The 16398-nt window shown below is 35.0% G+C and overlaps 2 protein-coding genes across 51 annotated transcripts in view; both read left to right on the top strand.

Moving 5' to 3' along the window:
• Positions 1–260: 260 nt before the first annotated feature.
• The window catches only part of Nhe2 (Na[+]/H[+] hydrogen exchanger 2), a 37143-nt gene continuing 21005 nt past the window's right edge, over positions 261–16398 (top strand). For 37 of the 50 annotated variants that reach the window (XM_086832419.1, XM_086832451.1, XM_086832429.1 and 34 more), the window contains exons 1-3: positions 263–812; positions 12712–13192; positions 15084–15321. In XM_086832419.1, coding sequence (XP_086688545.1) covers positions 12818–13192; positions 15084–15321 — 613 coding nt within the window. In that variant the 5' untranslated portion in view covers positions 263–812; positions 12712–12817. Of the gene's footprint in view, positions 813–4721; positions 5233–12711; positions 13193–15083; positions 15322–16398 lie in introns of those variants that run through there. The other 13 variants (XM_086832427.1, XM_086832433.1, XM_086832442.1 and 10 more) reach the window with 3 other exon arrangements.
• Positions 384–731, top strand: LOC110187446 (uncharacterized). Its single transcript, XM_020956834.2, has one exon. It carries the CDS (start codon positions 384–386, stop codon positions 525–527), a length of 144 nt encoding a protein of 47 aa, XP_020812493.1. The 3' UTR covers positions 528–731.

Genomic DNA, 16398 nt, shown 5'->3' on the forward strand with positions numbered 1-16398 from the left:
GCGCCTATCGAATGATTCATCCTGTGAACCGAATGCGAACGTGTAAAATTGGTCTCTACACGTGTAAAATATAACACTGCGATGTTTATTATTTCTTATTAAACCTGACTAAATAAATGTAAAAAAGTCAAGAATTTATAACAAAATTATAGAATTGATTATAAATTACCGCCCTTGACCGGTTTCTTATCAATTCTTACGAAAAAAGCCTTCAAAAAGTAAAATGCTAAATGTATAATTAAATTAGCTATTTTAAGGCTAAGAACTAGTTCATCCAAGCTAAACTGACAACACTGCTGGGAAAACGGCAAGGATAAACGAAAATTGGCAAAGAAATCGGAAGAAAATTTAGTCAGCGCGTGTCCATCGAATCGGAAGTGAAAATGTGCCAGCGGCGGCGGTTCGACTTTTACGCCAGCAAGTACACCAGTTTTAGTTTTCACAGGAATCACATCAAGTTGTTTGCCGTGTACATGAAAACGGCAAATCTGATGCAAAACTTCAACGTCCTCAAGCGTTCGCTGTAAGCAGCGCTGCCGCCGCCTCCTACTCTCCCCCGCAGAAATATTAATATAGCAAGAAAATTAAATTAAAGTCACCGACCGACCGGGCTGTGTGTGTGTACGCGTGTGTGTTTGTTAGTGTATTTATTTGCTTATTTAGTGCTATAAATATAATGAAGAAAAGGATGTAAAATGTTTGAGAGAAAAAACCGTAAAGCCTGTGCAAAATCCTTGATAAATTAGCCGCCTTAAGAGCTAGAAATAAATCAAAATCTACATTCAATTTAGGCGTGTCTGCAAGAAATTACGGTGAGTTGGAGTCCCGACAACTTTCTTACATAATAATTAAGTGGTGGCGGCCTTTGATTGATAACGGTATTGCATAATATGGCAGCCACAAGTTCGGTATTAATGTTTACCGACTTTTCTGTCTGTCCTTCCATCGAAATTTGACTTTGCCAAAAGCCATAAATCCAGTGGGGACGAGGGGGAAAGAAACAACTCTGTCATCAGGTGCAGTTTGGGGGATAAAAAAAAAGGAATGGCTCTCACAGGCTCTCTCTCTGGCGCTATCCTCCCTCGTTTACCGTTACTCGCTCTCGCTCTCCCACGCCAAGCGAACAGATGTTTTGTCCGCCTACGCTAAACAAAAACAAATTGTCCGTTTGCCGACGCCGTTTTTACGTCATAAACACTGCAGTTCGTTACAATAACAAAAAACAGTAGTAACTTCATTGCAACGCTGAAAAGCAGGCAACGCTTTTTGTGTGACTGCCGCTTGTGGCTGTGTGTGTGCGCGTGAGTGGGTGTTTTTTATGTAATGCAAAAAGAGCCGCAGGCCTTGCGTTTGTTATTGTTATTTGTGCTTTTGATGCTACAAATGATTGTGTTCTGTGATGTGGACAATGGCATCTATAGCCAAAATACGTATTTTCAGCTTAGTGTGCTCTTGAAAGCTGAGCGACCTTCGGTGTTATGAACTTGAGAGATAAGAGTCGCTCGCGGCCATTTCGAATTTTAAGCCGTCAACTGAATGATTAAGTAATGAATTTGTGATGTGTATAGAATTATTATTATTAATAGTTGTATTTGTTTAACTAAATGAATACATTTAGAAGAAGATTTTTGTGCTTATATTTTATTATTTTTATTTGTGTTTGGATTATAAAATCAATTAAAATGCAAACTATTGGGAAATTTTTAAAGGAGCTATTTAAAAGTATTTAATTCAATTTTTTAAGGTTTTATTAAACAATATTGGACACTTTTAAAAGAAATTTCAGACACTTAGTGATTTGTGAGGAAAATAAGCAAACAAGTAACTTAAGTTACTTAAGCAAAATATTTTAGACAGATGTTGTTAGACTTCAATTATTTATTTGTTAGTAGGCCGAATAAAATAAATTAAAATATATAATAAATAGAAAAACGCACCACTTAAGTGCCATGTCCTGGAGCAAATAGATTTTAGTGTAGTAAGTAGTTACATTATTCGTTTTTTGGCTCCGGGTTTCGCGTGGCACTGCGGCAAAGCCATAACTATTGTCTGGCCGTCACGCCCCGAAAAAAAAAGAAAATAGTGGAAAAACTAGAGTTGCTTTTGCCCCTGATTTACTGTGCTGCGTGTCCTTCGCCCATGGTCATTGCAAATGTGTATGATGGCATAAAATTGTTGTATCCCATTTCCCAGGGTCCTCGTCCTCCAGCCATCCATCTATTTGTCTGATGATGGAGATGGAGGAGCTGTCTGATTTGTTCTGCCTCTGTGTTCTGCGTTTGCTATTTTCGGTTCTGCGGCGGCATGTCCTGTGGCGTGTCCTTGGGCAAAGCCCGGGGCTTACATAATAGTCGTCGTCGGCGGTGGGCGGACTTCACTGGGCGTTATTATTATTATTGCGATGTTTTTCAGCTGAAAGTTTAAGCCGTCGCCGAGCAGCACACACAAACACACGCACTTAACATTCCAATTTAATGAACCTAAAGAGGGACGGCAGGACTACGTCTTCTATAGCTTTAGCTCTTCAGAGCTCTTCAGTTGGGAACTTTTCCGAAAAGTTTGGCGGTTTTCAGTTTGCGTTTGGGCTTTTGTTTTGTTTGCGAATGGCTTTTGCGGATTGCCTTTATGCGTTATCAAAGCCTAAGCCATTACCATTGTTTTCATTTAAAGTTTAAAATGGGTTTTTTTTTTCTAGATATATAAAATTAAAATTACAAAAAACACTGAGGTTTTTAGTCAGCCATCATCATCATTTACATTTTATTTATTAAACTTTAGTTGAGCCTAATAGAAGAAAATAATATTTATTATTTTGAAAACTGATTGATTTGTTTTTAATTTGGAAATTATACAGTGATATAACTATAACCACTTATTATTGGATGGCATAACAAGTGATTTTAATTATTTATCAGCCAAGAAATTGAATTCCTACCATAAAAGAAAATGATCCCATTATTAACACAGCTTCCTACCCAATTATATTCCTCAAAAGCTAATCTAATCGGAATTATTTTGCCATTGTCAGCTTTGAGAATCATTAGGAAAGTTGTTGTGTGCACTGAAAGAAAAATAAGGACTAACAAGAAAGATAACTAACTTCAGAAAGTCGAAGTTTTTGAAGTTGAAATTTGTAAAGGAATTCTCTCGACTAATTTCTAAATTAAAAAAACGCATAACTCCGCCAAAAATGCATTCATTTTAATTCGGAAAGCTTTCCCGGAATGTGTGAACATGGCTAGATTGATTCGGCTTTTGATGCTTATCAAGAATATATATGATTTATAGGGTCACAAATGATTCCTTGACTGAGTTTCGAGCTTCAGACTAAATTTACAATACCCTGTAAGATATAAAATACACATTATTAAGTAGACTTTTTGAAATGATCTAAATTGACTGAGCTTAAAGTTAGTACCTTAACGAAAATGTGAACTCTTGCAAAATGAATTTAATCCATAAAAACCATTCATTTTAAAAGGAACATTATAATATTAAATCTATGTAATGTATATAATATGTAATGTTTTATTTCTCTGTATTTTAACATCAGATCTGGATAAAGTTATCTTTGATTCTCCTTTTGAAAACTGCTCCAAATCCTTTTTGCCACCTGTGGTTTTAGTGTACAAAAAAGAAAATCCTCTCTTTACCATTCATAAAATCGTTGTTAGGGGGCATCCAATCAAGGCGGACATCGACGACGACGCAGTTTCGCAAAATGAACCCCCAGCGAATTGTCCTTAGGATTCAATTACGTGCACTTAGCTGCAGTCGTTCAAGTACAAGGATGATGTGTACACTCCACCCTGCATATATACTTTGTCTCGTGATAGACAAAAGGATAAGAGCGAGAGCTGCACCCACGCCATCAGCTGCCAACTTTGGATCGATATTATGGAAATGCCACACGATATTGAAATGTTTGCACTGAAAGTGCTTGCTCCGTTGCCCTTTGCAATTATCAAGGAATTACAAACGTGTCGTTAGCCTTGCTCACACAGAGGAAACCCAACCAAGTGAGCCTTGTTATGCCAACGATGAAAAAGAAAATCAATTTCCATTGCGGAAAACTCGCTTTTCCTGGCCACCGCTAGCGGTTGCCTTCATTGTCCAGCCCCCTCAATTATTCATTTCAATTAAGTATACAAGACTGGACACAAAATGCAAGGAAATTGCCAAACGATATGGTTCGCATTTAAGGATGTCCTTAATTGATAGACTGGGCTCCTGGGGGTATGCTAGGGTTTTTGCAAGGGACAGAAGGATGTTGAATCTTTTTCATTTATCGGTTTTGATATTATGTTATTATATTATTATTATATATTATTATTTTATATAGTATATTTAAAGTAGTAAATTAAATTTGCAAGGAATTGTTATAAAAAAGATTTTTAAGATCCTTAAAGCATCCTCAAAATTTGAGTATAACTTTTAAATTTTCTCTCACAACAGCTGCATTTGTATTTTATTTACGTTCTGAGTGGTTTAATTTTTAATATATTTATCTTGAAGTTAGGTGATTAATTAATATGGTTAATGAAAAAAAAAAATTAATTAAAAAAGAAAACTATCTTATAAATCAAAACAACTACCAACTATTTTTGTTTACATTTCTATCTATTACTATCTATTCTATCTATCTTATATGTATCTTATATCTTTGTCGCCGGAAAAAACATCGATACCTACGGCACTATCGATTGGTTAAATGCTATCGCACCGATGCCGATTTCGAGTCTCTGTTCGGTTCAAAATATATTCCGCCGATTCTCGCATTCAGTTCTCGACTGCGCGCGGCATTATACTTTTTGGCACGGTTGTGGAAAATCGTGTTTTCCATCAATCTATATGGAAATTGTTTAAACTATTACAAAATTAAGCAAATGTAAATGAAAGCGAAAGCAAGCCTTGTTTTTCCAGTACTTGGTGTATTTTTCAATATTGTTGTTTGTGTGTGTGAACCGAATATAGTGCGCCTTTTTTTTGGTTCGCCAATAAATATTAATGTGCATTGTGCCGCTTTGTCGGGAATAAATTAGAAATCATTATTTGTTTGTGCGGATCAAAACAAAATCGGGAATCAGATACGGATACAGAGAAAGAGGGAAAGAGACTGTGGAAAGCAGCTAGAGAGTGTGGCAAAGAGAGTGCGAAAAATAGTGGAAAAGAAAGAACAGCTGCCGGCTGATTTGTTGCGGAAAAGGAACAGGCGGAAAGAGCAAGAGAAATGTGCGTAAAAAAAGTAAACTGAAAGAAATTTGGTAGATACCTAAAAGTGGCATAAAATTATAACTTTCTAATAACTATAACCTTTTGAAATGTCAGCTTGTGAGAGGGAAACTGTAGCGAATAGTTTAAATAAATAATATATATTGTAGATACTTTTTCAAGTACAGATTTCTTTCCGTGAAAACATTTCTTGTTTAAAAAAGTTTCAACAAAAAAATGTGTGTGCGGCTTATACATATGTACATAAGTACATACTTATATACTTCTTGGGTATTTTTAGCCATCTTTTATATTTTTCACGTTTCCAACGACAGGCAATTTTCTTCTATTATTTATTTTTTAACGTCTAGCAAAAGTGCACTTGAGTTTATTTTGGTCTTTTGCCGGCTCTGTTTTTCCACCCATTTTCCCTTCTCCATTCGCTCTGCTCTACTTATTCGTTCCCATTCGTTTCGCATTCCAAAATACTCATGAACCATATGTATGTATGTATTTATGTAGTATATATATACATATTTCTGGTATAAACATATGTAATGGTGTTTTAGTCTACATATTTTATTGTTGCCAAGCTGATAACAACGGCACAGCATAGCAACATATTTTTATGCCATTTGTGCTCTTTGCTGTATTTCTTGGTTGTTTTATTTTGCGGAGTCATCTCATTCCATCTTGAAATTCCAGTATTCCAATGTATCTAGGAGTTTCAGAATGAGTTCATTTTACAGAATCTGGAAAGATTTATGTTAAAAAAATGATTTGATAAACTATTAATCATTTTTTCATAAAACATTTCATTAAAGTATTACAACATTTTGACTCCAGTGAGATTTTAAAAATAAATATACATGTCTTCAAGATTTTAAATATTTGGAAAAATATGACGAAAACTATAGAATAATTTGGCAACTATATAGAAACGAATTTTTAAATAAATAATGTATTGTTATTGATATAAATAAGTTCTTGTAGAAGCTCTATTATCAGATATATTTTAAATTCTAAACATTAAAGTTACTTAGAATTTTTCTCAATATTCCATAGTTCATTTGATAATACCTAGATGTATCTATACATATATTTTTTAAATTTCTAATAAATAAAATATGACTCAGATGGCCTTCGCTTGATCGGTCCCGAAACGTGTTTCTTCCGCCTAGAGTCTAGGGTCTAGACCCTCGTAATATTCAAGCAAACATGCATAAACAAATATTTATAGTCGTACATAGCGCCTATATAAATAATCGTGCATATGTACAAGATATCTATATATATGGGGTTCACAGCGTCGGTTGAAATGTCTAAAAAAAAAAAAAAATGTGGTATTGGGATTAAATCGTCAATCAAGTTGATTTCATTATCAATTATCAGCCAATAAATTAAGATATGGCCAAGCGGAGGCATATATACAGCTGCGATTTATCTATGAACATTTATGTAAACATTATTCGTTTGTTATCTAACTTGTTTCAATAATTTGAACCCATTTATCTCTGGTCAGTAGTTGTTGTAAAAATGTTTCCAATTAGTCGGTTCACTGAGCAACAAGTGTAAATAATTACGCGGTTAAATGTGTCATGATATTCTTCCCAGAAAAATATTATTGTTCCCTAACAATCAATGCCAATTACATATTTTGTTGGGTTTTTCTGAGCTCCATCAATCAAAAAATCCCACAGAAATGTCACACCTGCTAGACAGTGTGTGCATATCACTTTGACAATATAAACCACAAAAACTAATGCTCATTTATACACATATTTTTTTCCATCTGATAACATTTGACGTGTCCTTGTGTAAAGGAAGGAAAAATATTTGATTTATGATGAACCGTAATCATTAGAGACCTTGACCAGAAATCGTTGTAATAATGCCTTTTGTGATACGCAAATTATTCATATTTACTATCAGCAGAACACAATAATATCTCAAGTAGCCACACACCAAAAGCTCTGCCAAAAAATCCATTTAGAGACCTTAGGGAAAAATATACAAAATCGATTTTTAAGCTTATAATTACGTCCAGTTTGGAGCTGACCAAATGCTGGAAATATTTTATCAAAAGTCAATATAAAGAGTGATCTCATTGTAGGAAATACTTTTTATTATAAATAAAAGTAAATCTGACTTAAGTAGTGTGTTTAAAATAATTGTTTAGGTTTTTTTAAGCCTACTTTAAGCAAGGTGACTTAAAGTTATGGTGGTCAGCTTAAAGTTCAAAGTGAATTTGGTCATGTTCAAAGTACAGGTTTTAAGGTGGAGTTATATCTAATTTTAGAATGTTTTTCTTGGGATTTTCAAGGTAAAGATACAAGTTCAGGCAAAGGTATTTTGTTATTTAATTTAATTTGTTTATTAAATATAAATCTTTAAATATAATATAAGCACTTGCTCCCACAATTCTTAAGTCTCAAAAACTCACTTTCAATAATTTTGTATTCTTATCTAGCTTTTAAGTAAAATATTTCCTTATTTAATTTATGAAATCATCAAGGTTTGGTTGCCCTTTATGACGGTGCTTACGCATTATAATGAAACTTAAACCTATTAAATCAAATATCTGCAATCAGTATTTCCTGTTTTCAACGATATCAGGAATCCCAGTAAAGGGTTGACACCCTTATCGACCATCTTGATGGTGCTCCCTAACAACAATATATATGATTCAGTGTATATACATATATAGCAAAGAATATAACGAAACCCCCAACGGGCAATTTCAATGCCATTTGTGATTTGAGTTCTTTTTTTCTTTTTCGGGTTACCAACATCAATCCCACTTGTCAGTCAGTCAGTCTGAAATTCTGGCAGAAATTTTGTCGCAACCGCAAAATGATTTTTGTCTCAATTTCTTGTTGTTCATTTTGTAGCTTTTCCCTTTTATTTTGTACTCTTTTTTATATACCCTTTAGGGTATTATAATTTTAATTAGAAGCTTGCAACGCGGTGAAGGGATTATTTCCGAACATATAAATCATATATATTCTTGATCAAGATTAACAGCGAAATCGTTCTAGCCATCTCCGGTTAAAAAAAAGGTTTTCACAATTTTTTCCAATTAAAAAAAAAAATTATCAAAAATTGATAAAAAATTGATTCTTTTAAAACTTTATATTTGGTATGCAGATTTATTAACTGAATAAAAACTAACATGAGAACGCTTTCCGAATTGAAATTAATGCTGTTTTGGCTTAGTTATGAATTTTTTAAACTTTGATTTTCTTAAAAAATTGTCTAATAAAAATGTAAATGAATAATTCTTTTGCAGCTTCAAGGGTATATAAGCTTCGGCATCCCGAAGTCAGTTTCCTTTCTGGTTTTTATAACATATATTTGCATGCATGTAAATTTACTTTTCCAACTCTTTTATGTAGATGAGCATTTATTATTTTAGCTGTATGTGTGTGGCCAAAAAGGGTCTGCACATGACGGAATATTTCCCTCAATGTTTTCCAAATAAGATGATGAGCTTGAAATGATTTTGGGGAGGGCAATGTGTAATGTTCCTTGAACTGAGCAAAATTGACTTTTGTAATTGAACATGTCAAGTTAAATTAGGTTTAGGATGAGAAATGTGTCTGAAATTCTAATGGGTATTCACTAAAAAATGCCTTTGAGACATAAAATGTAAGATGAACTGAGTTAAGAGTAAACTACCATTAAATGTAATGAAAAATTCAAGGAAACTTGTATATTATTTTCTGAGTAATTGCTGTAATCACTTAAGGGAGTACTCACCTTACTCACCTTTGAGATAATATCTTTAGTCATGAAAATATAATACCCTAATTTTAAATTCCAACTATACATTGCAATGTCACAGGTGCAAAAACAAAAGTCGTGCCATTAAATAAATAAGCTTGAGCACTTGACTGCATAATGCCAATAAATATTAAATACCTTTGTTGAGCAGAATCTATTCAAATGTTTTCTGTATCTGCTTTGAAACACATTTAAATAGATAAAAACCTACCTGTTGCTTACCTTCTGTATTAAATAAAATTGCACATTGGAATAAAATCGAGCAGAATATAAAACACTCATTTTTGCTGCAACTTGTTCGCGGCAGTAAAAATAATTTACGGATGCAGGAAACCCATCCACATGGATTTTTCTTATATTTCTCGCTCGTAAACAGTCATTATTCAAGTTAGCATCAGAACAGAATTTCCTTATATTTGTTCATCTGTTGGTAATTATAAGCATTTTATGATATTTTCTGGCCTAAATTGGTCTGGCTGCCAGATGCACTGGCCTAGTTATGGGCCAAGTTAAATACATTCGACCACTTTGGCGCTTCGGATAATCGCCTTGAACCAGTTCAAGTGGCTTCCCACCGGTTTATATTCTTCCGCGGCTATTGTTGTTTGCAGTCACTGATGCATTTTTCACAAATCAATTGAGTTTGATTTGTTTATAAATAATTTCGCCCTGTAACTGGGCATTTTCCATATTCCATTGTGGCGCATGTTATCGATTTGTAAACTCAAAACGAACAGGGCAAAGTTCAGGAACCTGGGGAAACAAAATAAATAGAGTTGACATTAATGGGTGGCAAAAGTGACATTTCTTGGGTGTTCCTTTGGCTAGAAAGTTCCGAAGTAAAATCGATCAAAACCACAAGTTAAGGATTAATTTTTGATATAATCGATTCAAGAAAAACTTGTTCCAGTGCAGGCAGTGCATTTCCATGAAAACGAAAACCCGTACTAACATATTTTATAGGAAATAAATTAAACTATACAGTCACCACAGATCTTTGTTCTCTAAAGAAAATATTGATTTTCCGAATGTATTTTTATCCAAAATTAAAAATTATTAAATACTATTATAATAAAACTTAAAGGGGTTCAAAAAGTATACATCTATTAGTTCCATTTCAAGGTCTCTTCGCCTCAGTAAATGCAATATGGTCTATTCCAGGTACAGTGCCTTGTATTATAAAAATAAATATAAATTTTTCAGACGTTTTTCAATATTTTCCTCTGCTACATTTGCAAAAAAAGAAAAGAAAATGTTTGGCATGGACAGACCATACATTTTCTTGGTATCTGGCCAAAATATACATCATGCATTCACATATTAGATATATATAGTATTCCCAATTGGTTATTTTTCGCCAATCTATATAGTATTGTATAGTATAGTCTTTTTGAAAATCGTTTGACCTTTGAAATATAAATTGTTTCCGCTGGCTAAACTTGAACTGAACCCCCACAGGCCATGAAAGACCGAAAATCCTTGCCACAAATATTTACGTTCGAATTGGGAATAAGTCGCCAGTCCGCATTGGCCAAAATAAACACACAAATTTATGGTTGAGGCAGAATTGAAGGGTGCAGGGGCGTCAATCCGATTCACGATTATATAGCCCAGGGAAGTGAACCTGAAGCATAAAGTAAACCCAAATTAAATATTAACACATTTTCGGGGGGTGTCTGGTGGCCGGCGATGTGCGAAGAAATCAATTAAAACGTGGCGCAATTCATTCCAGCCCAAGGACTCTTGGGTCAGAGTTGTGGCCATATCTGAAAAGACTGGGAAACAGATTCTCCACACAGTGGGCTAAAGAAAAAGGAGAACTTTTCAATTGATAATGCAAAAAGTTATATGCACTTTTATGTTTGTTAAACTTCAAGGAAGTTGCAGTCAAAAGAGTAGCCTTGCCACAAAAACTTGAGCCGGGCTTCCTTTAGGCGTCAAAAAGTTTTTTATATCCACTTTCCATAGTCAGCTGCTAAAAGGGAAGCTTAATATAAATATTTTACAATTTATTTTCACTTTACATTTAAAAATCTTTAAAAAAAGGGTTCAAAACTACTTAAGTTTGAACTTGTTAATTTCCACAAGATTTACTGAGCTTTATTTACCATAATCTCCACTGTTCTTGGGTTAATCACTTAATTATATCAAACGATTTTGCACTAATGCCACTCTGTATTCTGGCAGATTTTGTGGTAAATTCTGTTAACCATTTAATTTAAGCCGATTTTAGTTGGTTGACTGTGAACAGCCGTTAATTGAAGTCAGTGAACTTGAAACTTTTGTGGTCGCTAATCTAGTCACCCCAAAAATGGGATTAGTAGTGGAAAAGCCCTGGGAAATCCTAGGAAATTCAAGCCCTTTAGCAAGACCAACATATATAAATTGACCTTCAATTTGATATAATGACAAATAACAAGGTTCAATTGACCGAAGGGAACTTGAGCTGGGAAAATGACATGGGAACCGCTTCAGGTACATTGCCCTCCAATTTATCAGTTTCCCAAATGAGATGTGTGCGACACTTGTGGAAGCCAATTGCTATATATTCCGTTTATTTAAGCACTCGATAGATAAGCCTCGATGTGTTGCTGCTTCTACTAATTTAATTTCGCCAATAACTTGGAATCAGTTCTTATCGCGAGAGCGTTGAGGACGAACTGCTGGTTTGAAATTCGACATTCGTTTACTCTGGTTTATTGCCATGTTTACGATTGGTATCAACTCGCTAATTTCGCATGGCGCTAAGTGCACTGGATCCAACCAGTTCGAAAAATCAATATTGTCTATCGCCATGCTTGATAGAAATTTATTTAGTCTATAGATCTTAGAGCAAACCAAATGGCCAAGTGGGTAAACAATGATACTTTAACTGGATTTATTGCAAAGAGTTTGCGAATTAACAATGGAAATTTACGGGAGATTTTTCACATTTTTTTTTTGGAGGTTCAGGAATTGCTTAATCTTTAATCATTTACTTTATCTTATTTATAAATAAAAATATATATGGATTATATAAAAAAAGTAATATGAAATATCAATAAACACATTTCGTTCAACCCAAAAATATTTTAAGATTGATAGATCGATTATTTTAAAAATTAAAAATATATTTTAATTGTCTTTAAACTATCAATTATCAATATTTTAATATGTCTTATATTTATTGATTTTAAACCTTATGTTTTTAATCCCGGATATATTAAACAGAATATAAATATATATCACAAATATCTTGCCGCTGTAAAGTATTATATTATGTATATTTAACTTTAAATACTGAATAATATTACAACATAACTTTGAATAATATAATTTTAGTAGATGATCTAATTTCGGGATACTATATTCAGCTGACAAAATAAATCCACACCCACTTAAGCCTTGATTAGTATGAAATCACGTGCAAAAATCGATTGAAAGCTTTACCTTGATTTTAGCACATTTCATGTTTGCAAAAGAAAGATTAAAATCAAAAAGATTTAACCCGAAACCGATGCGTATTTGAAGAACAAATATAAACGTGTGATTTTTTCGGTGAATGGGTTTGGATTTTTCAGCTTGAAGTCTTCGAGCTGGGTGAAATTCGTGGGTTTTAACCAGTTTCAATTGGTTATTGCGGCAGGTCGGTCGAGTTTAGTGATCCGCTGTGATAACCAAAAATAAAGTCAAACCTTAAAATAAATATTATTTTTGTTTGAACCCCTTTCCCTGCAGAGATACACAACCAGAGGACGAGAAACTAACCCAAACAGAAGGACACTAACTAGCATGCCAGGATCATCGTCAGGGAAGTGAGGAGGTAACCCAAGGAACACACACAATGAGCAACCAAAGCACGGAGCAGGACTACGACAGTGCCACTCCGGCGCTGCAGCAGCAGATGAATCTGGCCAGGCGTGCCTGCTGGAGGAGGAACAAAATCCCTCCCATATATCCTCAGCTAGCAAATCCCGATCCAATTGCGGCACAACCACCACCGAGCGATGAAACCAAAACACAAAATACACGAACAACAACCTGCACATCCAGCCGAGCGAGGAGGAGTGGCATTTACAGCAAAAGGATGCTGCTCCTTGGCTTTGTATTCCTCATCCTTGGACTCACCCAGGGACGACCCAACACGAGTGCTGTGAGCGTGGCTCCGGGCAAGGATAGTTCTGCCTCTGCGGCTACGGATGCGGTCACCCAGCTAAATGTAAGTATCCTGAAAGCCATAGTCAAAATCCGAAATACCAAATCCGGTTGAGCAGCCATTAAGTCCTGGCATTACCGCACATCCGGTGTGCGTTTGTGTGCAACGAAAGCTCTTTACTCGATTGCAATTACGGACAGACTTCACTTTCACTGTGAAGCCAGAGATAAAGCGAAAACTTAAAGAGAGACTATAAAATTTAATGACAATATATTCAAGAGTTCTAAACTTTTTATGTAGAATTAGATACCTTAAAGATTTATGCGAGAGTATTATAAATTCAGTCAGAAGCTTAAAAATGCAGTGAAAAAGTAATTTCCGACCCTATAAAGCATATATATTCTTAATCAGGATCAACAGCTGAATCGATCTAGCTATGTACGGCAAAAATTTAATTTTTTTCAAAATTTTGAAAATTTTATAAGGGGTTACATCATTAAAGTTTTCAAAAATTTACCAAAAAATTAAATTTATTTAAATTTTTATTTGAGTATGCAGATTTATTAACAGCATAAAAACTAACATAGGAACGATTTCCAAATTAGAATTAATGCATTTTTGGCTTAGTTATAAGATTTTGTATACTTTTATTTCCATATCTAAAAAATTGTCTTTGAAAACTATTTCGAACTTTTAAATTCATACAGGAAAGTTTTACTGTATTTACATTCCCTTTTTGCTAGTTTAGCTTGCAAGTGCCATAAACTAAACTCTTAATTGAAGCAATTAACTGATAAATCTAATTAAATATCGACTAGTTTATGTGGGAAACCCCTTTAGATGTGGTGTGAACTCGAACTTTGTCAAATGCAATTAAATATTTTAAGCTACGTTGAGTTCTGGCTTTATTCTTAATAGGTTTAGGTTCACGAAAACATCAGAATATTTAATTTGATTTTAAAAAACTTCAAGTAGAAAATAAACTCCATTTAAGTAGATTTTCTTTATTATTTTTCATGTAGGACATAAATTCAGTATAAAAACATTTTCCTTGCCTTGACTTGACTTATTTGCTTCTATGAAATGTATATATTAATGCAGAAAAAAGATATATAAATCAAATATATGCTATGGGGCCTACCTTTATGATTGTGCTAGGTTTTCCTCTAATTTATTATGTGTCTAAAGGTAAAAATCCTTTTGATAGAATGTCAGTTTTATAGAGACTAGACAAACCCATGACCAAAGTTATCTGTACATGATTTCTTATCAACATTCCGCGTAAAGATTGATTTATTAAACCCATTCTCTGTTAAGGGAAAAAGGTCTCTGTTGTCACTATAAATAGATATCGATAATAAACTTGTAGACGAAGTCACAATTATAATTTGTGGGAAGCTCCATTTAATTACCATATGCATATATAAAACGAATATATGTTTCAATGTCTTTGGAAAGTATCAAAACTGATTAACCTCAGTGCGCGATTTATTATTCATTGAACCGCTGACACACACAACATGCTAAGTGCCTCACACTGACCTAGATCAACATTTCAAATGGGTTTGTTTCGGAGTTTTATGCTCTGTAGACATTGTGGAAACGCTGACGATTCATTCGGCAAACAAAAATCAAAATCAAAATAAAAGAAAAGCGCTGACACTCCGTGTTTTGTTCGCTTGCTCGCATGCGTCATTAATGGAATTGATTGTAATTTTCGATGGCGTGTGTTACCCACAAATGGAGGAAACTTAACCCCGATATTTTCCACAGGCATGTCTGCGATCTGGATTTAATTTTCCGCAGTTTAGTCAGCAACGGTGTAAATATTTGATATTTACTTTGGCGGGTATTGGAAAATTTACCAAAGCGCATTTATCTTTCTTCCCTCTCTCTGGATTAGATGTTTGCCAATTATAAAACCACTAATGCCCGAATTATATTATACTTCCAGCTGCCTCAGACAACCGCCTTGGATGTGGATTTAGGGGAGGCCACGCCCACACTGCGTTTGCCACGTGCCGAACCACTGAAATCTGGTGGTGATGAGGCGAAGGCCAAGGATGAGGATGGTCATGGAAGTGATGGCCACAAGATGACCCGGTATCCACTGTCCAGCGTGGATTTTGGCCGAGTTAAGACGCCTTTTATCATTGGTATATGGATACTGTCGGCCAGTATAGCCAAAATCGGTAAGTTTTTCTTTTTATATTATGTTTTTTTAAGAGAGAAAATTGTGTTGTATTTACATAACTGAGTTTTCAAGTATTTTGGAATTTTTTGAATATTTTTATCATTAAAGTACTAGCACTTAACTTCATTACTACTGAAATACATATATGTTGAAAGCTAATTACTAGAAAGTCTATGTGGGGAAAGTATGTCTTAATAATTAAATATGATGTACATACATATAAGCTGATACCTCACAAAAAACTCTCAGTGTTTAAGCCAGTTGCCCGGCTTGTTCAATTAGGGCCAATAAAACAGGATTAGCTTGCGCCTAATCAGCGGACAATCAGGGCATTTTGCCGGAAAAACCGGCAGAGGTTTCCCCGAGCTGCTCCGCGCATCCTTTTCTTTTCCGTTTTCCCATTTCCCGCTTTGGAGCCAAAGCTGCTCCTTTTCCTCGACGTGGGTGTCTTGGTATATTTTTCCCTGAGCTCTTGTTGCCAAGCAAAATCAATATGGTTTATGTAATTCTTCTACGACTGGCGACGCCATCATCGTCATGCAGATTTGCGTCAAGTCGTTGGCGACGTAACGTAACCGTGTGTGTCTGTTCCGTGGGTGTGAATGTGAGTGAGTCCTGGCCGAAGGACATTGCATAAGACCACGCTGACTGCGTGTGCAACAAGCCGCAGAACATTTGGGGCCTTGAACCTGCCCTTCCCCCTCGAGCAACAAATGGGCCTGTGCATTTATCATTTACACCAAGCCTCTCGAGACTTTATTACCCATTCTGATTTTCTGATTTTCGTTGTTTTTTTTTTGGGAGGGCCTCGAACCAGACAAGTTTATCTAGTGGCCCTGCCCGTAACCTTGGCTAGAGAGAGAAAATCCATTTTCCACACTCTAACACACACACACCCATCAAGGACACTGGCGCCAGGTCCCTGTTTTTCCATTACAATTTCTATTTCACGAAAATTTGCCGCTGCAATTGAATCAGTGGCCAGCGGGCAGTAGAGGCTAACAGGGCCGAAAATAGGGCTTCAATCATTGCGAATGCCATTGAAACAGAAAAACTTGAGCGAAGGCCGATTGGA

This window comes from Drosophila serrata, unplaced genomic scaffold (genome assembly GCF_035046125.1).
Source record: "Drosophila serrata isolate PLE 108 unplaced genomic scaffold, ASM3504612v1 contig_249, whole genome shotgun sequence".
Taxonomy (NCBI): Eukaryota; Metazoa; Arthropoda; class Insecta; order Diptera; family Drosophilidae; genus Drosophila; species Drosophila serrata.